The 20948-nt window shown below is 48.2% G+C and overlaps 1 protein-coding gene across 1 annotated transcript; it reads left to right on the top strand.

Annotated features, from left to right (window-relative positions):
• The first annotated feature begins 1339 nt into the window (after positions 1–1339).
• On the top strand, positions 1340–18136 carry LOC148216215 (dehydrogenase/reductase SDR family member 13-like). The gene is made up of 5 exons (XM_088138728.1): positions 1340–1527; positions 13226–13344; positions 16084–16207; positions 16413–16724; positions 17476–18136. The coding sequence occupies exons 1-5, from the start codon at positions 1395–1397 to the stop codon at positions 17733–17735; spliced, it is 948 nt and encodes a 315-aa protein (XP_087994854.1). The 5' UTR covers positions 1340–1394; the 3' UTR covers positions 17736–18136.
• Positions 18137–20948: the final 2812 nt, after the last annotated feature.

Below are 20948 nucleotides of genomic sequence, written 5' to 3'. Positions count from 1 at the left end.
CCCCGGTTCAGCCCCGCCTGGGCTGGGCTGGACCAGGGACAGCCACTCACCCCTGGATCACCTCCGGATAGATACCCGTTGCGTGGGGCTGCCTTGGAAGATGGCCCGGCAGCTGCTCCTGGTGCACAGATTTGTGTTACGAGAGGCTCCCTGGGAATCCGTTTAAAGCAGCAAAGTCGGTGAATACCACCCAACAATAGCAGGAGACTTATCAGTAGATTTTGAACGTTTTCTTTTTGCACTTGAAGCACCTCACACGCCTTCTCTCACTGACACAAGCCTTACACACCCAGAAGCCCTTCTTGCTGTTGGCCAAGCGACAAAGGGGGATGGGAAGTCCAGGAGAGCTCTCCGAGACGATCCTCGAGGGAATGGAAGGTGGGACTTCCAGCTTCTCCTTTCTTCGGCTCTCTTCTTCATAGGCAGCGTTGGACTGCCTCAGCGTCGTAACTCGGGTTGTAACGGACAGACGAGTCTTCATCCATCTGCAGAGGCCATTCACCTTTGAGGGCATCATTAGGGTGGTCCTCCTTGCGCCCATACCCTGACCAAACCATAATGGAATGGTGGGTTTAAGAATTCTCTCTCCCGTCACAGCCTGGTACATCTCAGAATGTCTCCAAACTTCTTCTTTAGGCATGCGCAACCATGTGATCCGTTCAAAGCCTGCAGTAACTCTGCCCCGACTGCCTGGCCCTTAGATAACTCCACCACATTACACAATACTGGGGCTGTCAGCCCTACGAGGTAGACCAGACTACGAAACCAACACCATGTGAGTCAGGACTACTTGTTAGAACGATGCCCGTTAGAACAGAGACCCCCCCATTACATACCCAAAGGCCCAAGAAAGGGGTCTTGGAGTCCAGCCCCGGTGAGTAAGAAAAGGGGGCACGTTCTGGACTAGAAAGCATAGCGAAGGGGGAGCCAAAGGAAAACCCCTCCAGGGCGTGGCCCCTTGAGGGGCAGGTCGGGCTGCGAGGGCGGGGCTGGCCCGGAGGCCCCCGCATGGTCCGAGCCAACGCCGGCCCCCTGCCCGCCCGCAGGAGCTGGGCACAGAGCAAAGGCCAGGAAGGCGGCGCGGGCGGCTGACGGCCAAGCGCGCGGTGAGGGACGGGGGACAGCTCTCCCCGCCTGGACGCACGGCTTTGGAAGCAAATCGAAGCATCCTCGGGCCTGGGATGGGACACCACCACGAAAGGCCGGGAGAAGGGGGCGAGGGTAGACGGAGGGGGCTGTTGGGCTGCGGGCTGGCCAAGCCGCTCCCCGTGGGCAGGCGGCGCGGGAGGCGGGTGGGCGGGCCGCCCAGCGCGGGGCGGGGCAAAGGCGAGGGCTGACCCGGAGGAGGGGGGCTGCGCTAGAGGAGTGCAGCACACGGGGAGGAGGTGTGTGCCATGGCCATAGAGGCACTGCTGGCGGGCGCGGCGCTGCTGCTTGGGCTCTACGTGCTGCTCTGCTACAGCTTCCCCCGGCCCCCCAAGTGCCAGAACGCAGTCCGCCTGTGGGGCAAGACGGTGCTCATCACAGGTGAGGCTGCGCACCGCCGAGGGCTCCCTCCCGGCCCTTCGCCTGGCCGCTGGCCGCTGGCCGCTGGCGGGGCTGGTTCGCTGCCCGGTTAGGAGAAGCGACGGGGGCTGGGGACGGGGGTCAGGCCGAGAGGACGGCGAGGCGAGGCGAGCGCTTGCGGGACGGGGCAAAGGGGCGAAGGTCCTCCACGCAGGCAGCCAAATCCCAGCGCAGCCCGGCGCAGGAAGGGGAGAGCCGGACTTTATCGCGGCAAGCAGGTTTTGGCCCCGGTTGGCTTGGAAAGGGAGGCGGCGGCGGTGCGGCTGGAAGGAGACAAGGGCCTTTCAGCTGCCTCGGGTTCACCTCCGGTCGGCGGAAGCCCAGCCCGAAGCCTCACCCTTCTCCCTCGCGCGGCCTTGGCCCGGCCCCGAGAAGGAGGGAGGATGGAGGAACGCCCGTTCAGCCCTGGGAGGAGGGACAGGAGGAGCTGGGAAGCGCAGCAGCAGGAGAGCGTCCTTCGCAGTCTGGGAAGTGGTCGCGCAGGAGGTGGCCAGGGTCTCTCCTTCCCCAGCGCAGAGCGCAGAGCGCAGGAGGGGCCGCAGTTGCATGGAGGTGGACGCCAGGTCAAGGCTTCTGCGAATTCCCGATGCTAAGAGCAATTGCACAGGGAAACCCCCGACTGGCATACAAACGCCAATAGGTGGCAGTAAATAGCAGTATACGTGCAAACCAGAAAAATAAATGCAGATGGCCTGACTTTTGCAGTCAAAACAATTGTTTGGAGATAAGCGAGTTGCTTTTTTCCCATGGGAATATCCTAGCACCCCTCTCAAATCGCTTTTTGGAAAAGAACAATACACATTACAGGGTAGTATAGTAAAATGATTACAACAATACGGTAACAATTACATTTGTTCAAATCCAAGTCTAGTTAACATTGTTTCATGTTGTACAATAGGCAATGCTTTGATAAATACATCTGCAAGATTTGATTCAGATACACAATACACAAGATCAATGAAATCTTCTAAAATAGCTTGTCTTACATTTTTATACTTGACATCTACATATTTTGTACGAGCTCTTAGGTTTTCTGTTTTAGCTCACCCTATACAAGCTTGAGAATCTTCATATACTGTATAAGGCAATGATACATGTATTTCTAAGTCAGCGAATAATTGATGAAACCATCTTAACTCACATACTGTTTCTGACAAAGCTGCAAATTCTGCTTCTGCTGTTGAAATAGCTATTGATATTTGTTTCTTTGCTTTCCAAGCAATAGTAGATTCACCAAATTTACAAATAAATCCAGTTACAGATTTCCTGTCCCCCTCTTCTGCAAAAGAACTGTCAACAAAGATTACAGGACTTTCAGGCCCAATAGTTGACATTTTAAGACAAAGGTTTATTGTGTCTTTTAAATATCTCATTATTCTTTTTAATCCTTGCCATTCATGCTCTGTTTGTTTGGCTACTTTACGACTTAAAACTCCTATAGCATATGACAAATCAGGGCGTGTCCATTGTGCCAGGTGAAGGATAGAACCTATTACAGAATGATACACCTCAGGTTTTTCCCACAATTCTTCACACTGTTCACCTTTCAGAAAATCACAAACCATTGGTGTTTTTACAGGTTTAGCTTCTGACATTCCCATTTGTGTTAATAACTGTTCTATCTTTTTCTTTTGACTTAGATAGATTTCTCCATTGTCAGATCTATACACTTCAATACCAAGGTAGTACCTTAACATACTTAAATCCTCCCATTTAAAATATTGCTCCATTTGCTTGGCAAATTCTTTTACAAAATTTAAAGAAGCAGTAGCAAGACAAAAATCATCAGCATAAGTAAGAAGTACTGCATAATTTTCTCCAGTCCCTCTAGTATACACACATGGATCAGCTAATGATTTTTTGAAACCAATTTCCAACAAAACTTTATCTAAACATTGATCCCAACATCTCCCAGCTTGTCTCAATCCATACAGTGCTTTACGCAGCTTATAGACTTTATGGGAATTGCCACATGTGTAACCTGGTGCTTGTTTCATGTACACAGTTTCAGGAAGATCAGCATTCAAATAAGCTGTGTCCACATCAAAATGATGAACAATCATATCTCTTTGTGCAGCTAAGGCCAAAATTACACGCAATGACTCAGGCCTAACTGTAGGTGCATATGTGAGATTGTAATTCACACACTGCTCTTGTGAATACCCTTGTGCCACTAATCTAGCCTTATACTGAACAGTATCATCAGGCAAAAGCTTCTTTTTAAATACCCATCTGGAACCTCTGGCCTTTTGTGATGGAGGTAAATCAGTAACTTCAAAAACATTCTGTTTTACCAATGCCTCAAATTCATTAGCCATAGCAATGTTCCATTTCTCTTGTTCATCTATAGGCAAACTTAAAACATCTTCAAAACATTGAGGTTCACATGTAATTTGACACACTCTCACTTGTTGAACTACAAACTTTTCAGGCGGAACACCCTTTGTTGTACGGGTAGTTCTACGAGGAATTTCAATAACATTTTGTTCCTCTCTTTTTGTTTTCTGCTCTAACTCCGTTAACTCCCCCTCCTGGCCCTGCACCTGTTTTGGTGACATTTGTTCTTTTTTTATCTGAGCAGGCTCTTTGAGGACTTGTGGAGTTATAGGTGCAAAAAGTGGTGCTTGCTCTCTAGCTAATTCTGTGTTTGAATTCAAAAGAACCTCTGAATTTGCATGCAGCCTTTGCCAATCAGTAGGCTTTTCAAAATTAGCATTTCTAGAGATTACAACCTGACCATGACCTAAAGAAAAACGATAGGCTTTAGATTCAGCTGAATAACCAACAAACCTTAAACATTGTGCTTTTGGTTGGTTCTTCCTTCTTTGAGACTTAGGAATTTGTACATAAGCAAATGTTCCAAACGTACGCAAGTGCTCTAAAGAAGGATACTTGTCACATAGCAAAAAATATGGAACTTCATTGACAGCTGAATTCCAGAGTCTATTAGTGAGAAATACTGCTGTTAGAATTGTTGTTCAGTCGTTAAGTCGTGTCCGATTCTTCGTGACCCCATGAACCATATTGCGCCAGGCCTTCCTGTCCTTCACTGCCTCCCTGAGTTTGCTCAGTTTCATGCTCATTGCTTCAGGGATGCTATCTAACCATCTCATCCTCTGCCGTCCTCTTCTCCTTTTGCCTTCCATCTTTCCCAGCTCAGGGTCTTTTCCAAAGACTCCTCTCTTCGCATTAGGTGGCCAAAGTATCTGAGCTTGAGCTTCATTATCAGTCCTTCCAATGAGCAATCAGGGTTGATTTCCTTTAAGACTGACTGGTTTGACCTCCTAGCAGTCCAGGGGACTCTCAAGAGTCTTCTCCAGCACCACAGTTCAAAGGCATCAATTCTTCGGCGCTCGGCCTTCTTTATGGTCCAGCTCTCACAGCCATACATTACTACTGGAAAAACCATAGCTTTGACTATGCGGATCTTTGTCAGCAAGGTGACGTCTCTGCTTTTTAATATGCTATCTAGGTTTGCCATAGCTTTCCTCCCAAGGAGCAAGCGTCTTTTAATTTCATGGCTGCAGTCTCCGTCTGCGGTGATCTTGGAGCCCAAATAAATGAAGTCTGTTACTGCTTCCATTTCTACCCCTTCTATTTGCCAGGAATTGATGGGTCCAGATGCCATGATCTTAGTTTTTTTAATGTTGAGTTTCAAGCCAGCTTTCGCACTCTCCTCTTTCACCCTCATCAAGAGGCTCTTTAACTCTTCTTGACTTTCTGCCATTAGGGTGGTATCGTCTGCATATCTGAGGTTACTGATGATTCTCCCTGCAATCTTAATTCCGGCTTGTGATTCTTCCAGCCTGGCATTTCTCATGAGGTACTCTGCATATAGGTTAAATAAGCAGGGTGACAGTATACAGCCTTGTCGTACTCCTTTCCCTATTTTGAACCAATCGGTTGTTCCGTGACCGGTTCTAACTGTTGCTTCTTGGCCCGCATACAGATTTCTCAGGAGACAGGTAAGATGGTCTGGTACCCCCACCTCTTTAAGAATTTGCCACAGTTTGTTGTGATCCATACAATCAAAGGCTTTCGCATAGTCAATGAAGCAGAAGTAGATGTTTTTCTGGAACTCTCGTGCTTTCTCCATGATCCAGCGAATGTTGGCAATTTGATCTCTAGTTCCTCTGCCTCTTCGAAACCCAGCTTGTACATCCAGTAGTTCTCAGTTCATGTATTGCTGAAGCCTAGCTTGTAGGATTTTGAGCATAACCTTGCTAGCATGTGAAATGAGTGCAATTGCGCGATAGTTTGAGCATTCTTTGGCATTGCCCTTCTTTGGAATTGGAACGTAAACTGACCTTTTCCAATCCCGTGGCCACTGTTGCGTTTTCCAAACTTGCTGGCAAATTGAGTGCAGCACTTTAACACCATCATCTTTTAGTATTTTAAATAACTCAGCTGGAATACTGTCATCTCCACTAGCCTTGTTGTTAGCAATGCTTCCTAAGGCCCACTTGACTTCACTCTCTAGGATGTCTGGCTCAAGGTCAGTGACCACACCAGCGTGGACATCAGGGACATTAAGATCTTTCTTGTATAGTTCTTCTGTGTATTCTTGCCACCTCTTCTTAATCTCTTCTGCTTCTGTTAGGTCCCTGCCTTTTTGTCCTTTATCATGCCCATCTTTACACTAAACATTCCTTTGATATCTCCAATTTTCTTGAAGAGATCTCTAGTCTTCCCCATTCTATTGTTTTCCTCGATTTCTTTGCATTGTTCATTTAAGAAGGCCTTCTTATCTCTCCTTGCTATTCTCTGGAAATCTGCATTCAGTTGCTTATATCTTTCCCTTTCACCCTTGCTTTTCGCATTCCTTCTTTCCACAGCTATTTGTAATGCCTCATCAGACAGCCATTTTGCTTTCTTGCATTTCTTTTTCCTTGGGATGGTTTTAGTTGCTGCCTCCTGTACAATGTTACAGACCTCCGTCCATAGTTCTTCAGGCACTCTGTCTACCAAATCTAATCCTCTAAATCTATTCATCACCTTCACTGTGTACTCACAAGGAATATGATCTAAGTCATACCTGAGTGGTCTAGTGGTTTTCCCTACATTCTTCAATTTAAGCCTAAATTTTGCAGTAAGAAGCTCATGATCTGAGCCACAGTCAGCTCCTGGTCTTGTTTTTGCTGTCTGTATAGAGCTTCTCCATCTTTGGCTGCAAAGTATGTAATCAATCTGGTTTCGGTATTGACCATCTGGTGATGTCCATGTGTAGAGTCGTCTCTTGTGTTGTTGGAAAAGAGTGTTTGCTATGACTAGCTTGTTCTCTTGACAGAACTCTATTAGCCTTTGCCCTGCTTCATTTTGTGCTCCAAGGCCAAACTTGCCTGTTATTCCGATTACTCCTTGACTTCCTACTTCAGCATTCCAATCCCCTATGATGAAAAGGACATCTTTTTTTGGTGCTAGTTCTAGAAGGTGTTGTAGGTCTTCATAGAACCGGTCAACTTCAGCTTCTTCGGCATCAGTGGTTGGGGCATAGACTTGGATTACTGTGATGTTGAATGGTTTGCCTTGGATATGCACTGAGATCATTCTGTCATTTTTGAGGTTGTACCCCATTACTGCCTTTCCCACTCTCTTATTCACTATGAGTGCAACTCCATTTCTTCTAAGGGTTTCTTGGCCACAGTAGTAGATATAATGGTCACCCGAATTAAATTCACCCATTCCCGTCCATTTCAATTCGCTGGTTCCCAAGATGTCTACGTTCAATCTTGTCATCTCATGTTTGACCACATCCAGCTTGCCTTGGTTCATCGATCTTACCTTCCAGGTACCTAGACAATATTGTTCTTTGCAGCATCGGACCTTCTTTTCGCTTCCAGATACATCCACAGCTGAACATCCTTTCGGCTTTGGCCCAGCCGCTTCACTCTTTCTGGAGCTACTTGGAAATGCCCTCCGCTCTTCCCCGGTAGCATATTGGACACCTTCCGACCTGAGGGGCTCATATCTTTTAGCCTTTTAACATTGTCCATGGGGTTTTCTTGGCAAGGATACTGGAGTGGGTTGCCATTTCCTTCTCCAGTGGACCACATTTTGTCAGAACTCTCTGTCATGACCTGTCCGTCTTGGGTGGCCCTGCACGGTATAGCTCATGGCTTCACTGAGTTATGCAAGCCCCTTCGCCACGACAAGGCAGTGATCCATGAAGGGGCTGTTAGAATTGCTTCACCCCAAGAATGGGCTGGTACTTGAGCATCTAACATCAGACTCTGTTTGATGATGTTCAACACACCAATCTTTCTTTCAGCTATACCATTTTCTGCAGACATACCAACATTTGTCAGTCTGAAAAATTTCTTTCTTACGCAGCCAGTTCTGAAACTCATGGCTAAGAAATTCACCCCTCTATCCGTCTGTAGAGTCCCAATTTTGTAACTATGTTTTCTCTCTACCATGGCAACAAATTCTTTGAAACGAGAAAATGCTTCTGATTTCTGTTTAAGCAAATAACAAAACGTAAAACGTGTTTTATCATCTACTAAAATGAACATAAATCTTGCTCCACCTTCACTTGGAGGAAAAGGTCCAGCTAAATCAGCGTGTACTAGTGAAAAAAATCTAGTGGATATTCTACCACTTTTTCTAGCAACAGGGGCAGACTTGATCTTAGATTGCTTACACACAGTACAATCAAGAAACTTTGCACACTCTTTAAATCTCACTTCTGGATACACCTTGGACATTTGTGACAAACATTTCCATCCAGGATGACCAAGCACTCTGTGATAATAATGAATACAATCATTATGTAGAGGTACATTACCAACACAACTTCCAATCAACACATCTTGTTTAGGAAGCATTTCATACAATTGATTAACCAGTTTCCCCAGCACACTCAGCCCCATCTTTATTAACCAAGCATTCAGAACCTTGGAACGTAACAGTCTACCCAGTTCTAGTTAACGCAGGCACACTGAGAAGGGAAAAACCAAGTGTAGGAACACAGAGTACATCAGAAATCACTTCCTCCAAACAAGGGATGAAGACTTTACCTTGCATAGTTACTTTAGCTATAGAACCATCAGCCAAGGCAACTTGCTGAATTCTAGGCTTGCATGTAGTCAGTAATAACTGCTCATTATTTATAATGATTTCACTGCAAGCAGAGTCCAGTAACCACGTATCAGAAGAACGTGTTTCTCTGTTAGAAATTAAAGCAGATACCAATCTAGTACTTGCTTGCTGTTTGGCAGCCAGTCCCTTCCCGCGATGGACAAACTTTCTGGAACTATCAGTTGGCTGATTTTTCATAGGACAGTCTTTTATAAGATGTTTGGTAGAATTACAACGAAAACACTTCCTCACCACACATGCAGTCTCTATGCCAGCAGAAGGTTGCTGTCTCACGTTATCACATCTTTTCTTTGAACTTTGAAGATCACAGGCATTCTGAATTTCTTGTAAACGGTTTGTAAGATAATCCACTGTAAGATCTCCTGGGGTCAAAGTCTGCGCTGCTTCAACCAGCATATCAAAAGAATCATCCAAACTCGAAAGAATTATGCAAGCTTTTTGTCTCTCTGGTATTGCCGTGTCACGATCCTCCAGCTCAGCAAACAAAGTTTTCATCTTATGTAAATGCTCAATTATATTAGTTCCTTGATCCAATTTAAGATTATATAACTGCTTTGATAAACTTACGATAGCAGCTGAGGTTTGTCTCGCATAAATAGCACGCAAAGCTCTCCAGCATTCGTAAGCAGTATCCAAATGACGAATATGAACTAATTCTGAAGATTCAAGTCCCAGGATCAAATTACCATAAGCACGGTCCAGCATAACTTGCTCTGCAGCCGTAGGTGCTCCTGGCAGGGCATTTTGTACAAACTGCCATAAACCCTCCTTCAGGAAAAAAGATTTCATCTTTATACTGCAAGTCTGGTAATTTTTTGGATTTAATCTCTCAAAGGGTGGGTAGGCTGACGGCCGTGGTCGCCATGCTTCAGTTTGCCGAAACACACACACAAACACAGAGAAAATCCAAACCTCAAACAAGAAGGTTGTACCAGATGTTACACAGGCAAGGAAACAAATCCAGGCATATGGTCCATAGCATAAATCTCTCCTTACTTTGGAATCATAAATCTCTCTTCACTCTGGGCCTATAACCTGTTAGGCAGAGTGCAGAAATAATACCAAAAATACACATCAGCATTAAAGAGATTTAAAGAATGCAATGTCCTTATCTTGTTCTCCAAAGAAATCCAGCCAGAAGTTATAAAACATAACTGGTTGTTTATTGAGAAAAATAAAAACTACATAAAATACAAGTTTCATGCAAAACATAGAAAAAAGCACTTCTTCTCATATATGTGGCATCCAAGACTTATCCAAAGTCTCTAGCCAAAACACTCTCAGAGAAGAGGTACACTACTTAGTCATTAGTTACTATTACATAACCTATAAAACTGATTACATGATGACTAAAATCCTACTAAGCAGTGAGGCATATAATCACCCACAATGTATTGACACTATGCACCTCCCCTTGGGTAACTAGCATACAAGCGCCAATACGTGGCAGTAAATAGCAGTATATGTGCAAACCAGAAAAATAAATGCAGATGGCCTGACTTTTGCAGTCAAAACAATTGTTTGGAGATAAGCGAGTTGCTTTTCTTCCCATGAAGAAAAAGGGGGGTTGATGTTTTTATCTCTTCTGCCTTTAAGCAAACAATTTTAGCTACCCCTGGTGAGATTGATCTGTCTCCCAAGGGTGGGGGAAGAAGAGCTGATGCATCTAGGCCCACGCCTCTGTGCTGTGAGGCCAAGAGGTGGTGCCACGGCAGTGACTTCATTTCCCCTTTTTTACGGTACTCGCCACAAAGGCAGCAGCGCCCGGCAGCCGTCTCTCTTTCTCTCTCTCTCTCTCTCTCCCCCCCCCCCAGAGGTGAGAGCTGAGGAAGTCAGGTGAGGCAGCCCGTGGGAGGGAGAAAACTATGCGGCTACCCACAGGCTAGAGGTGGGGCCAGAGTAAGACGACCAAGGGGGTTTCTGGGAGAAGAGGTTGGAGACCTCCAGACTACCACTCTGTGGCTTCTTTTGCACTTTTCCAGCTCAATCACATCCTTTGTTAAATATAGTAAGCACAAACACGAATCCGTCTCTTCACATTGCATACAACTGTCCGCACGTTCATTTAGAAGTACATCCGTGGTATTTGAAAGGGGTGACTTTCAAGTCCACAGGCGTAGGACGGTGGCATCCTTTGGTCCCATCTATGATGGAGCCTCACAGTGGAGCAGAGTCCTCTGCCTGTGGACTGAAGCCATCAGCTCAGGCTCAAAGTCTCTCAATGCAGTCCGACCATCCCGTGCATTTATGCATGCCAGAATCGGGTAAACCACACAAGAGTAAAAATCATTGCCATGAATATGTATGAGGAAGTGTGAAGCGTTGTCGGAGTCCCTCAGCAAAGAATTAACTTCGCTGGGTACACAAAATATCCCGGGCTAAAGGTACACCTACTATTAGCCGGGGGTTGGGTGTAAATAGCAAGGTCACCAGAAAATGAAGTTGTAGTCGTTTTATTAACGCGAGCATTCTGCTGTCGGGGTCTTCTGGGTCGCCCTTCACGAGTGGCCATCCAGTTTCCCCTCCAGTCAACATGTGCTTTGCAGGTAGGACAGCTAGAAATGACTGAATGCTGAAGGGTTTGCTTTCCACTTTCAACCATGGGGTTATTTTATGAACTTTATTATATGTTGGGTTGGGAGCCGCCACGAGTCCAGTAGGAGCTGGTGGCATACAAATGTCAAACAAATGGTGATCAGCAGAGGCAGGTCAGGGTGGCTGGGATTTCTCCAAGGGGTCTCCAGGACCGAGCCAGTCCTGCAGGACGGCTGGTGCTCCTCTCCTCTTCCTCGGGTTTCCTTCACGTGGCCTCCGGGGAGCAGTCAGCAACCCGTGGGCAGTGAGCTGGTGTTTCTCCTCCTTCAGGAGAAGTTTTGAATTTATTTATATTTCAAATTTAGCCACTGCCCATCTCACTCAATGAGAGACTCTGGGAGGTTTACAATAAATAAGAATAAAAACCAATTAAAATACCGTAAAAATGGTGATCAAAAATAAACAATATAATCCAAGAGATAGATGGATGACCAGCAGATCAGCAGAGGCAGGTCAGGGTGGCCGGGATTTCTCCAAGGGGTCTCCAGGATTGAGCCAGTCCTGCAGGACGGCTGGCGCTCCTCTCCTCTTCCTCGGGTTAAATAATCAACCTCCAGGAGTGTCTTCAGAGTGCTAACCACCCCCAGGGCTAGTTAACCCTCCTTGAGCCCCACGCAACTGGCAGAGCCAGGTCTTCACCCTTTTCTGGAAGGTCGGGAGGGCGGAGGCCCACCCCATCTCTGCAGGGAGAGTGTTCCATAGGGCAGGAGCAGTGACAGAGAAGGCTGTCCCCCTGGGACTTGCTAAGCAACATTCTTTAATCAATGGGATCCAGTAACATACCTTCCCTGTCTGCCGGGGTGGGACGGGTTGACGTAATGGGGGTGAGACGGTCCCTCAGGTAACCCAGCCCCATGCCATGTAGGGCTTTAAGGGTGATGACCAACACCTTGAATTGGACCCGGAAGCAGACTGGCACCCAATGCAGCTCCAGCAGCAAAGGTGTTGCATGTGCCATCCTTGGGGCACCCAAATTGCCCACACGGCTCACTTTCAACCTGGATATTCTTCAAGGGTAGCCCCATGTAGAGTACATTGCAATAGTCTAACCAAGAGATAACCAGGGCATGAGTGACTGACTGGAGGGCCTCCTGATCCAGGAATGGGTGCAACTGGCGCACAACATGAAGTTCAGCAAAGGCCCTCCTGGCCACGACTGCCACCTGCTCCTTGAGCAGGAGTTGTGCGTGCAGGAGAACCCCCGGATTCTGCACCGGGTCTGTCTGGGGCAGTGCAGATGCAAAGGTGGTAAATTCCCAGATACAGAGGAGCCCCCCAACCCATAGCCAGGGTTCAGCTGAAGCCTGTTGTTCCCCTGTTGGGCTTGCTGCACCTGCCTTTCGCCTGAGCCACTTCCCCAGGGCCAGGATGGTGTGTCACTGGACCATGACGGAGAAGACCCAGATCCCCTAAAACGTGGGGAGGACTGCAGCAGCGAAGCAGGGTCTCAGGGAGGAAGGAGCGCATTCCAGGAAGGGGGGTGAGACAAGAGACAACACAGTCTGGAGCAGGAGCGTGGGAAGAGGAAGAGATTTACAATAGGCGCTCCCGAGAATCTCCCAGGATATAGAGTGATACAGATTTAGTCTGGCAAGGTTCTGTCTATAGGGTTTAAGCTATAAAAGAACTGAACTTGGCTGGACTCTTTCCCTGTCGTTCTTGGGCTGGGCCTGACAAACAGTATCTCCAAAGGAGCTGCCTTGAGCTCCTGGAAGAAAGACGAGAGCGCAGTCTGAGAAAGAAAGGCAATATTATCCCTAATTTCAAGCCATTCTTCTTAGTTGAGGTAAGACTGCTCTGAAACAGTTGGGAAAGTAAATGCCCGAAGCAAATGCTTCACTGCTGTGAGGCCACCATCACGGTACCCTCCTAGCACCCAAGTGCTCTCAGAAAGGCGGGCGCCATTCCTGCTCCCCCGTGAAAGGCTGGGCCATTCTCAGTGAATTCTTTCTCTGGACTTTCCTAGGTGGAAACGCAGGGATCGGGAAAGCCACCGCAGTGGACCTGGCCCGCAGAGGAGCCCGGGTCATTCTGGCATGCCGCAACAAAGCAAAAGGAGAATCAGCTGTGCACGACATCAGACGGGTGAGGGTCTGCCCTGCCTCTATACTCACACCCATGGCTTTTCTCCATCCAGGTCTCTTCGTGATGGTGATGCAGGCCTGCAAAAGCTGAGAGGGACAGGTGGGCAGATGGAGGAGGGCTTCAGGGCAGAAGTACTAACACTCATTTCTTACTTCTAGGCCTGGCAGGTGGTTTTCCCATGGTGAGGCTCATCCATTGTACTCTGGGTGTACGGACCCCCGTGATTTCCCCCAATGTGGGAGACTCGACTGCATCATTTGTGGTAGTGGGGGACTGCATTTGCTTTGGGGAAGGTGGATGACCAGGGTTAAGGTGAAGGACTTCAAGCAGCAGCATCTGAACAACCTCCAGGAAAATTCAAGTGATTATGGACACAAATGATATCGTGACATTAGTTGTGCAACCTGGAAGCAGAGTTTAGGTTGCTAAGTAGGGGGTGAAAAGTGCAAACCACCAAAGGGAATTTCTCAGAAATGCTGCCTCTTCCACTCACAGGCCAACGAGAGCCGCCTTCATGTGGGAGAAGGTGATGAGCTCTGGGAGATCCCTGGGAAGATTTGGCCTGGACAGAAGAGTCAGGTTTTGATGGAACCAGACTCTGGGTGCTTAATATCAGAAAAGGAGCTGAGGAGCTTTTAAATGAATCCCAAGGAGCTGAGGAGTATCTAACACTGGTACAATTAAACCTTACAGAGTGGAAGAATATATTCTTCTAGATGTTTAAATTCAGATGGACAAAAGGAGATGAATTCAACAAGTTCTATTCTGGAAGTGAAACCTGCAGGAAAAAAATGGAGTACTGTAGCAATTAGCAATTCAAAACATTTTGCTGCATGTGTAATGGGACACCATTAAATCTTTCAGACCATTCTATTTCACAATTACACATCTGTAAGTACCAACGATGGGTGCTGAAGAAGTGCTTGATTAGTTCTATGAAAGAATTACAAGTAAAAGATCAAATAACAGATCAGACACCAAAGAAGAATGTTCTAATAACGATTGGTGACTTTAATGCAAAAGCTGGAGAGGATCCTGTATTGGAAAGAGCTGGGAAATTTGGGCTAGAGCTCTGCAATGAGGGAAGACAACAGCTGATAGACGTCTGTATATCTGCGTTGCTAAGACGTGACAGCTCTACCTCTGGAGGCCTCCAAATGGATAATAGCATAATCAAATAGATTACATCTTACATAGCAACAGATGGAAAAACTCTATGCTGAATTGGAAAAACACTGCCAGATGCTGGCTGTGGATCGGGCCATCACCTACTAATCACAGAAATACACATCAGACTGAAAAAGACTCGGAAAGATCCAATCCCAATGACATAGAACCTAGAACCCACTTCAGAATATAAGATTGAGGTTAGAAACAGATTCAAAGACCTGGATTTTGTGGACAGAGAGCTGAAGAATTATGGGAAGAAGTGAAATGATTGAAAGAGAGGAAGCTGGAAAGCGCATAATAAGAGCCTGAAGGAAACAGAGAACACACTGGGTATCAAACAAGGCCACAGAAATAGCTACAACTTTGCTGGCTGGGGAATTCTGGGAACTGAAGTCTACACGTCTTAAAGTGGCCAAGGCTGAGAAACACGGAACTAAGGAAAGAAGACTGGGAAAAGCCAGAGGAGATCCGGGAAAAGTAGCGATCTTAGTGAAAACTTCCTGTGACAGCTGAGAAGAGATAAAGAGGTCTATCTGAACTGAGTGTAGACAAACAGAAAACTATGAAACAACGAAAGAAATAATTGACAATTACAATTTTCTAGGCTCCAGAATTGATAAAGATGGTGGATCTGCAAAAGAGATTCAGAAAAGATGACAATAGGCCAAAAGGCATTGAGGGACTGAGACAAACTCATGGAAGACCAAGACATTTCAGTCAAGACAAAAGTCGGAATGCTCGACTTGAGGGTCTTCCCTTTTATGATGTACGGATGCAAGGGATGGACCCAGTGCAAGAGCGAGAGGAAGAAGATTGCCGCAGAAGCTACTTCCATTCTGTGGGCAACTAAGAAAACCAGCCATTTAATACTAGGAAATCAAGCCAGAACACTCACTGGAAACCAGGATCCTGAAATAAAGTCATCCCATGTTGGACGCACCATGAGGGTTGATACATCTACGGAAAAGATGATACTGCTGGAAAAAGTGGACAGAAAAGGTGCAGTTCAAGGTGCTGGTTATTACTGATGAAGCCTCACATAACATAGGGCGGGCTGCTTGTGGGATCACCCACTACACATGGTTTCTGCTTGCCTGTTTTGGTCACAGGCCACCCAGAGTCATTGCTATGAGACAGGCAGCCATATAAATTGAATAAACAGATAATCATCTTTCCAAAGATGTGTCCTAAAGTTGACAGTTGTCCCATGAATCTGGCTTCCAGTGAGTAATCTGGCTTGGAGAGCTTTGACCTGTAGAGTCACAGGGAGTCAGCTACAGTTTGATGGAGGATGACAACAGCAACAAATCTAGGAAATGTCATTGTAGCCCACCGAGAAAGCCAAGATGACCGGAGGGAGAGATGGGTTTTTTGTAAGCAAATATACCCAAGGGGTCTTTCCCTTTCTGACTGCGGTTCCTGCAACTACCACTGACTGAGGGGTAACATACAGTTTTCCAGACCGACAGCCACTCGTACACCTGTCTGCTGTGAATTTCTCCAACCGCCTTTTAAGCCACTGGCCTTAGCAGCCACACCCAAGGCTACATATTCCTTCTTTCTTTCCAGGAAAGTGGGAACAATGAGGTTGTCTTCATGATCTTGGACCTGGCCAACCTGGACTCCGTGCGAGCTTTTGCAGAGACGTTCTTGAGATCCGAGCCCCGTCTGGACATTCTCATCAACAATGCAGGTGAGGGAGGGCCGGAGGCAGGGGCTTGGGTGCTCCTGTTGGGTACAGAGCAGATACACACCAGGGTATCTGGAGGACAAAATGGGGAGGATCGTTGAGAACATTGTGGGTTTCAAGTGCTTCTCTTGAGAGTCCTGAGGCGGTTTGGCTATGGTTTGAGAAGAGATGTCCTACCGATGGTTTAATCAGCTTACTTTTCTGACAGGTGTCATTGACAATGGTAAAACTGAGGATGGCTTCAACCAGGCATTCCAGGTCAACCACTTGGCTCACTTCCTCCTGACCCACCTTCTCTTGGACCGGCTGAAGCGCTGTGCCCCTAGCCGGATCATAGTAGTGTCCTCTGAATCGCATCAGATAGGGAAGATAGACTTTCAGAACATCCACAAGCCGACGGAGGGGAAATGGAAGGCATTTAAATCATACTCTAACAGCAAATTAGCCAATATTCTGCATGTCCGAGAGTTGGCCAACCGGCTGGAAGGATCCAACGTTACCTCCTATGCAGTTCATCCAGGTAGGTGGAAGTCTTGCTCAGAGGTGCCCAATAGGGTGTCCTCAAGGTCACGCTGAAGCTCCTCCCAAGCATTCCCCCCTCTTCTGCTTTCAAGTGGGGGGAGGCAAATTCATTCTCCCCCAGTAGCTCTTCGAAGGGGGCTTTGCAAAGCAACGCAGTGATTTTCCTCAATAGGTCAGCCAGATAGGAGGAGGTTTGCCATCCTCTCAGCTAATAGGATGAGGCTTCCCCAAATCTCTTGCTGTTCTTTATTCTCAGCCTTCTTCTTTTCCTTCATTCCCCCTCTCTTGGTGTGAGCATGCCAGACCAAGGAGCTTCCCCAGTGTGGGACAAGTCCTGTCCCACAGAAACTATTTTGTATCTTGTCCCATAGCCGTTTTGTGAGTATCCCTTTTATGCTGATTTCGCCCACTAACCCAAAAGCTTTGATAAGAGAAAAGATAGAAAATTATTTATTATTAGTTATTTGATTTGGTTAGCCACTGGAATGAATGGATTCATATGTGTGATGCAGCCCCCTCCCCCATTTGCATCATCACTCACCCACCCACTTCAGCTCGCGGTCTTCTGAAAAATATTAGATGTTGCCCAAAGACTGCCCAGTGGTCCAAGCTTCCTGTGGAAAACGGGTGGGAAACGGGTGCCGTGCCGACTGGTCCGTTCGCGATTTCCCGATCCGTCTGGGTAACCCTGAAAAGGGCTTCCTTTCCGCCCTCGTGCTGCTTCAACGGCCAACTGCTTTTGCTTTCAGGATTCATTAAGACCAACATCGTTTGCTCCTTTATGGGGTGGTTCCAGGTGTCATACCTGTTCCTCAAGCCCTTCCTGCAAGACTGTAATGAAGGAGCTCAGACCACGATCTACTGTGCCACTGAGGAAGGCATTGAAATGCTCAGCGGGCGGTATTTTGCAAGATGCCAACAGAAGGAGCCCTGGCCGCAGGCCCGCGATGACGTCTTGGCCAAGAAGCTCTGGGAATTCAGCGAGAGGCTGCTGGGACTAACTGCTTAGATGGGGCTCATCTCCAGGGAGGAGCGCAGGTGGCCTTGGAGGTAACTGAAAGAGGGCTTCAGATTAAACTATGAGATCAAACTGAAGGGAATCAGAAAACCACCTAGGGGTTCTGGTGTATCCGATACAAGCGTTTAATTCCTGAGAAGTTTAAAACCTGGAAACGTCTAAGAGATTGTTGTTGTGAGCTGCCCAGAGTTGTGTTTTAAGATGGGCGGCCATACAAATCTTTTAAATAAACAAACGCCATCAAGCTCTTGGTCTCTCTTTTCTCCACCCCTGGCCATTTTTCTGGACTTTCAATGATCTGTATGAAAAGGGCCCCTCCTTCCTATTCCCAGGCTGGGACCAGGAAAAGGGGTGGAAAGAGAATTTCCAAAAATAGCATCCTTTTCACCGGCACAGAGGAAGTGGGTGTCTCAGAGCGAGGTGGAGTATTTGTCCAATTACATGAATGTTCTCTACTGACAGGCAGCAATTCTTCATGGCTCCTTGCAAAAGCAGGTCTCTTCCAGCTCTTGCTACCTGCTCTGCTCTGAGTTATAGTCTCCCTCTTTGAAGAATACGAACGGGTGGTCCTGCTTTATTTCTTCTTTCCTAAGCAGCTGACTTGATCAAATTCTAGGCTACGGAAGGTAAAACCGGGGGACGCAAGTTAGGAAGATGTCCCAAACAAATCTTTGCGGTTGTCCAGTGTAAAGCCAATGTTGATCCGTTAGCCGCGAAGCAGGAATCTTGTAACAATACCATCTTGGATATCTCACACAACCTGCTGAACCCAAGTTGACTTGATTATATGCCATCTAGTCAGCACCCGGTCATCAATCACACAGACCTTCTCCAGGAAGAAAACCTAGATTAACCAAACTGCTTGCAAAATGACTTACTGTGACTAAGCACATCAGCCATATTAAGGCTCATCACGGCATGGTTCCCGAAACAAGGTATGAGAACAACTGAGTTCCAGAGACATCTCCCTCCGAACTGTAAGGTTTGCCCCGTTTGACAGAGAAACTCTCGTGACACGTGTGGCTCACAAAAGAGGTTTACTCATGCGTAACGTAGCAGTCACAAGCAAAGCCAGGACTGGCTTGGTACAATTGCATCGCTCGTTATATTCCCCCCTTCCCGCGCTTTTTTCCGCCCCGCGATCGCGTTACCGCTGCGGATTATCGGCCCCCCAATAATCCCTCTTGATTGTCCATGATGGCAGGTTCGGTCAGGGTCCATTGTCCTTGATTGGCAGTCCCCTCCAGCTTGGGTTGGTCCCCCCCGTTACGTGCAAGCCCGAGGGTTCTGTGCTGTGCGGCAATCTTGTTTCGCTGCCTGCGGCCCCGTTCATTATTGGCTCGCGCCGTTATCAGTGTATAGTTAAAGCTTCTGCTGCGGTTTTCCTGTTTGGCTGGGCGCAGGTGGCCTGTTAATTAGCGGCGCTTTCAGTTCCTCTTTTCCTCGCTAGCTACCGCCGGTGGAGTTCGCGTGGTCTGGCTGCGAGCTTCCCCGAAGCCCCGTGCTGACCGAACCTGACATACTGCCCCCCTGAAGACAACTCCCCCCCCGACTTTATTTCGGTTTCCCGGGGTATTTATTGTAAAAGGCCCGCACTAGGTCCGGCGCTCTTATGTGGGTTTTGCTTACCCATTCGCTGTGGGACTTGGGAAAATGTTTCCATTGCACTAGGAGCTGGACCTGCCCCTTGTGCCTCCTGGCGTCCAGTATCTGGTTGATCTCGAAATGCTGCTCCCCACCGACCATGATGGGTGGTGGCACCCCCTCTGCCTTGTGCCAGGCGTTCCCAGGCTGGTGCAGCTTTAGCAGGCTGCAATGGAACGCCGGGTGGATCTTCCCGAGGCTTTTCGGGAGCGTCAGCCTGACGGTTACTGGATTGATGACCTCTGCAATGGGGAACGGCCCCACAAACCTCGGGCTGAGTTTTTTCGATGTCTGGTGCGTCTTTAGGTTTTTGGTTGACAAATACACCTGGTCCCCCACTTTCCACTGCCCCTCGGGGAGTCTCTTGCGGTCCGCGTGTTTTTTGTAATTGGCTTTGGCTCTTTGCAATGCCGCGTGCGCCGCTCGCCGGGTGGCGTCGATTTGGGCGAACCAGGCGTCCAGGGAGTTGATTTGGGATTCCGGCTGAGGCAACTCTGGCATGGGGACGAAGTCTCTCCCGGTGGCTACTTTGAATGGAGAAAAGCCGGTACTCTTGTGGACGGCGTTATTGTATGCTACTTCCGCGAATGGCAGTAGCTCCGCCCAATCGTCCTGTTGGTGCCCCACGTAGCAGCGCAGGTACTGTTCGAGCCCCCCGTTCAGGCGTTCCGTGGCTCCGTCCGTCTGCGGATGCGCCGCGGAGGAAAGGGCTTGCTTCGTCCCCACCCGCTTCAGGAACTCCCTCCAGAACCGCGCGATGAAGTTGCCACCCCAATCGCTGACGACCCGTTGGGGCGCGCCGTGCAGCCGGTAAATATGTTGCACGAACAGCCTCGCCAACCTCTCTGCCGTGGGGACTCGCCGACACGCTACAAAGTGCGCTTGTTTGGAGAATACGTCCGTAACCACCCAAATGGCAGTCTTCCCCTTACTCTCCCGGAGCTCTACTATGAAGTCCATGGCGATCTCTTGCCATGGGCCATCGGGCTCCGCTACCGACTGGAGTAACCCCCTAGGCTTGCCTTTGGCCCCTTTCGCCGTCGCGCACACCGGGCAACCCCCCGAGTATGCCTCCACGTCCTTCCGGAGCGTTGGCCACCAGAACTGCCGCCGAATTAAGTGGAGCGTCTTCACGAAGCCGTAATGCCCCACGTTCCGGCTGTCGTGGGCTCTTTCCATGACCTCCCGTCGGCAACCCTCGGGCACGTACAACTTCCCTTCGTGCCACCACAAACCCTCTTGGCTGGTTAGCGCTTCTCGGTTTTGCTTGAGCCAAGCGTCCCGCTCCGCCGCCTCCGCGAACCCTTGCTTTACCTCAGGCGCCGTGTCCCGTCGCTCCCCCTTGGTCTGGCTCCGGGTCACCGCCTTTGCAGCCAGCCTGCTGGCAGGGATGATGGAGTTCACGATCTCCTCTCGCAGGCTGGCGTGCTGGGGCATGCGAGACAACCCGTCTGCTAGGAAGTTGCGCTTCCCGGGGATGTGTTTTAGGGTGAACCTGAACCTCCCGAAGTATTGGGACCACCGCGCCTGTTTGGGGGATAGCTTACGCGGGGCCTTCAG

This window comes from Python bivittatus, unplaced genomic scaffold (genome assembly GCF_059951505.1).
Source record: "Python bivittatus isolate LINGU-HERP-01145 unplaced genomic scaffold, Pbiv_v1 ctg000240_np1212, whole genome shotgun sequence".
Classification (NCBI taxonomy): domain Eukaryota; kingdom Metazoa; phylum Chordata; class Lepidosauria; order Squamata; family Pythonidae; genus Python; species Python bivittatus.
The sequence above is the reverse complement of the archived record's forward strand: the minus strand, read 5'-3'. Positions and strand labels throughout refer to the sequence as shown.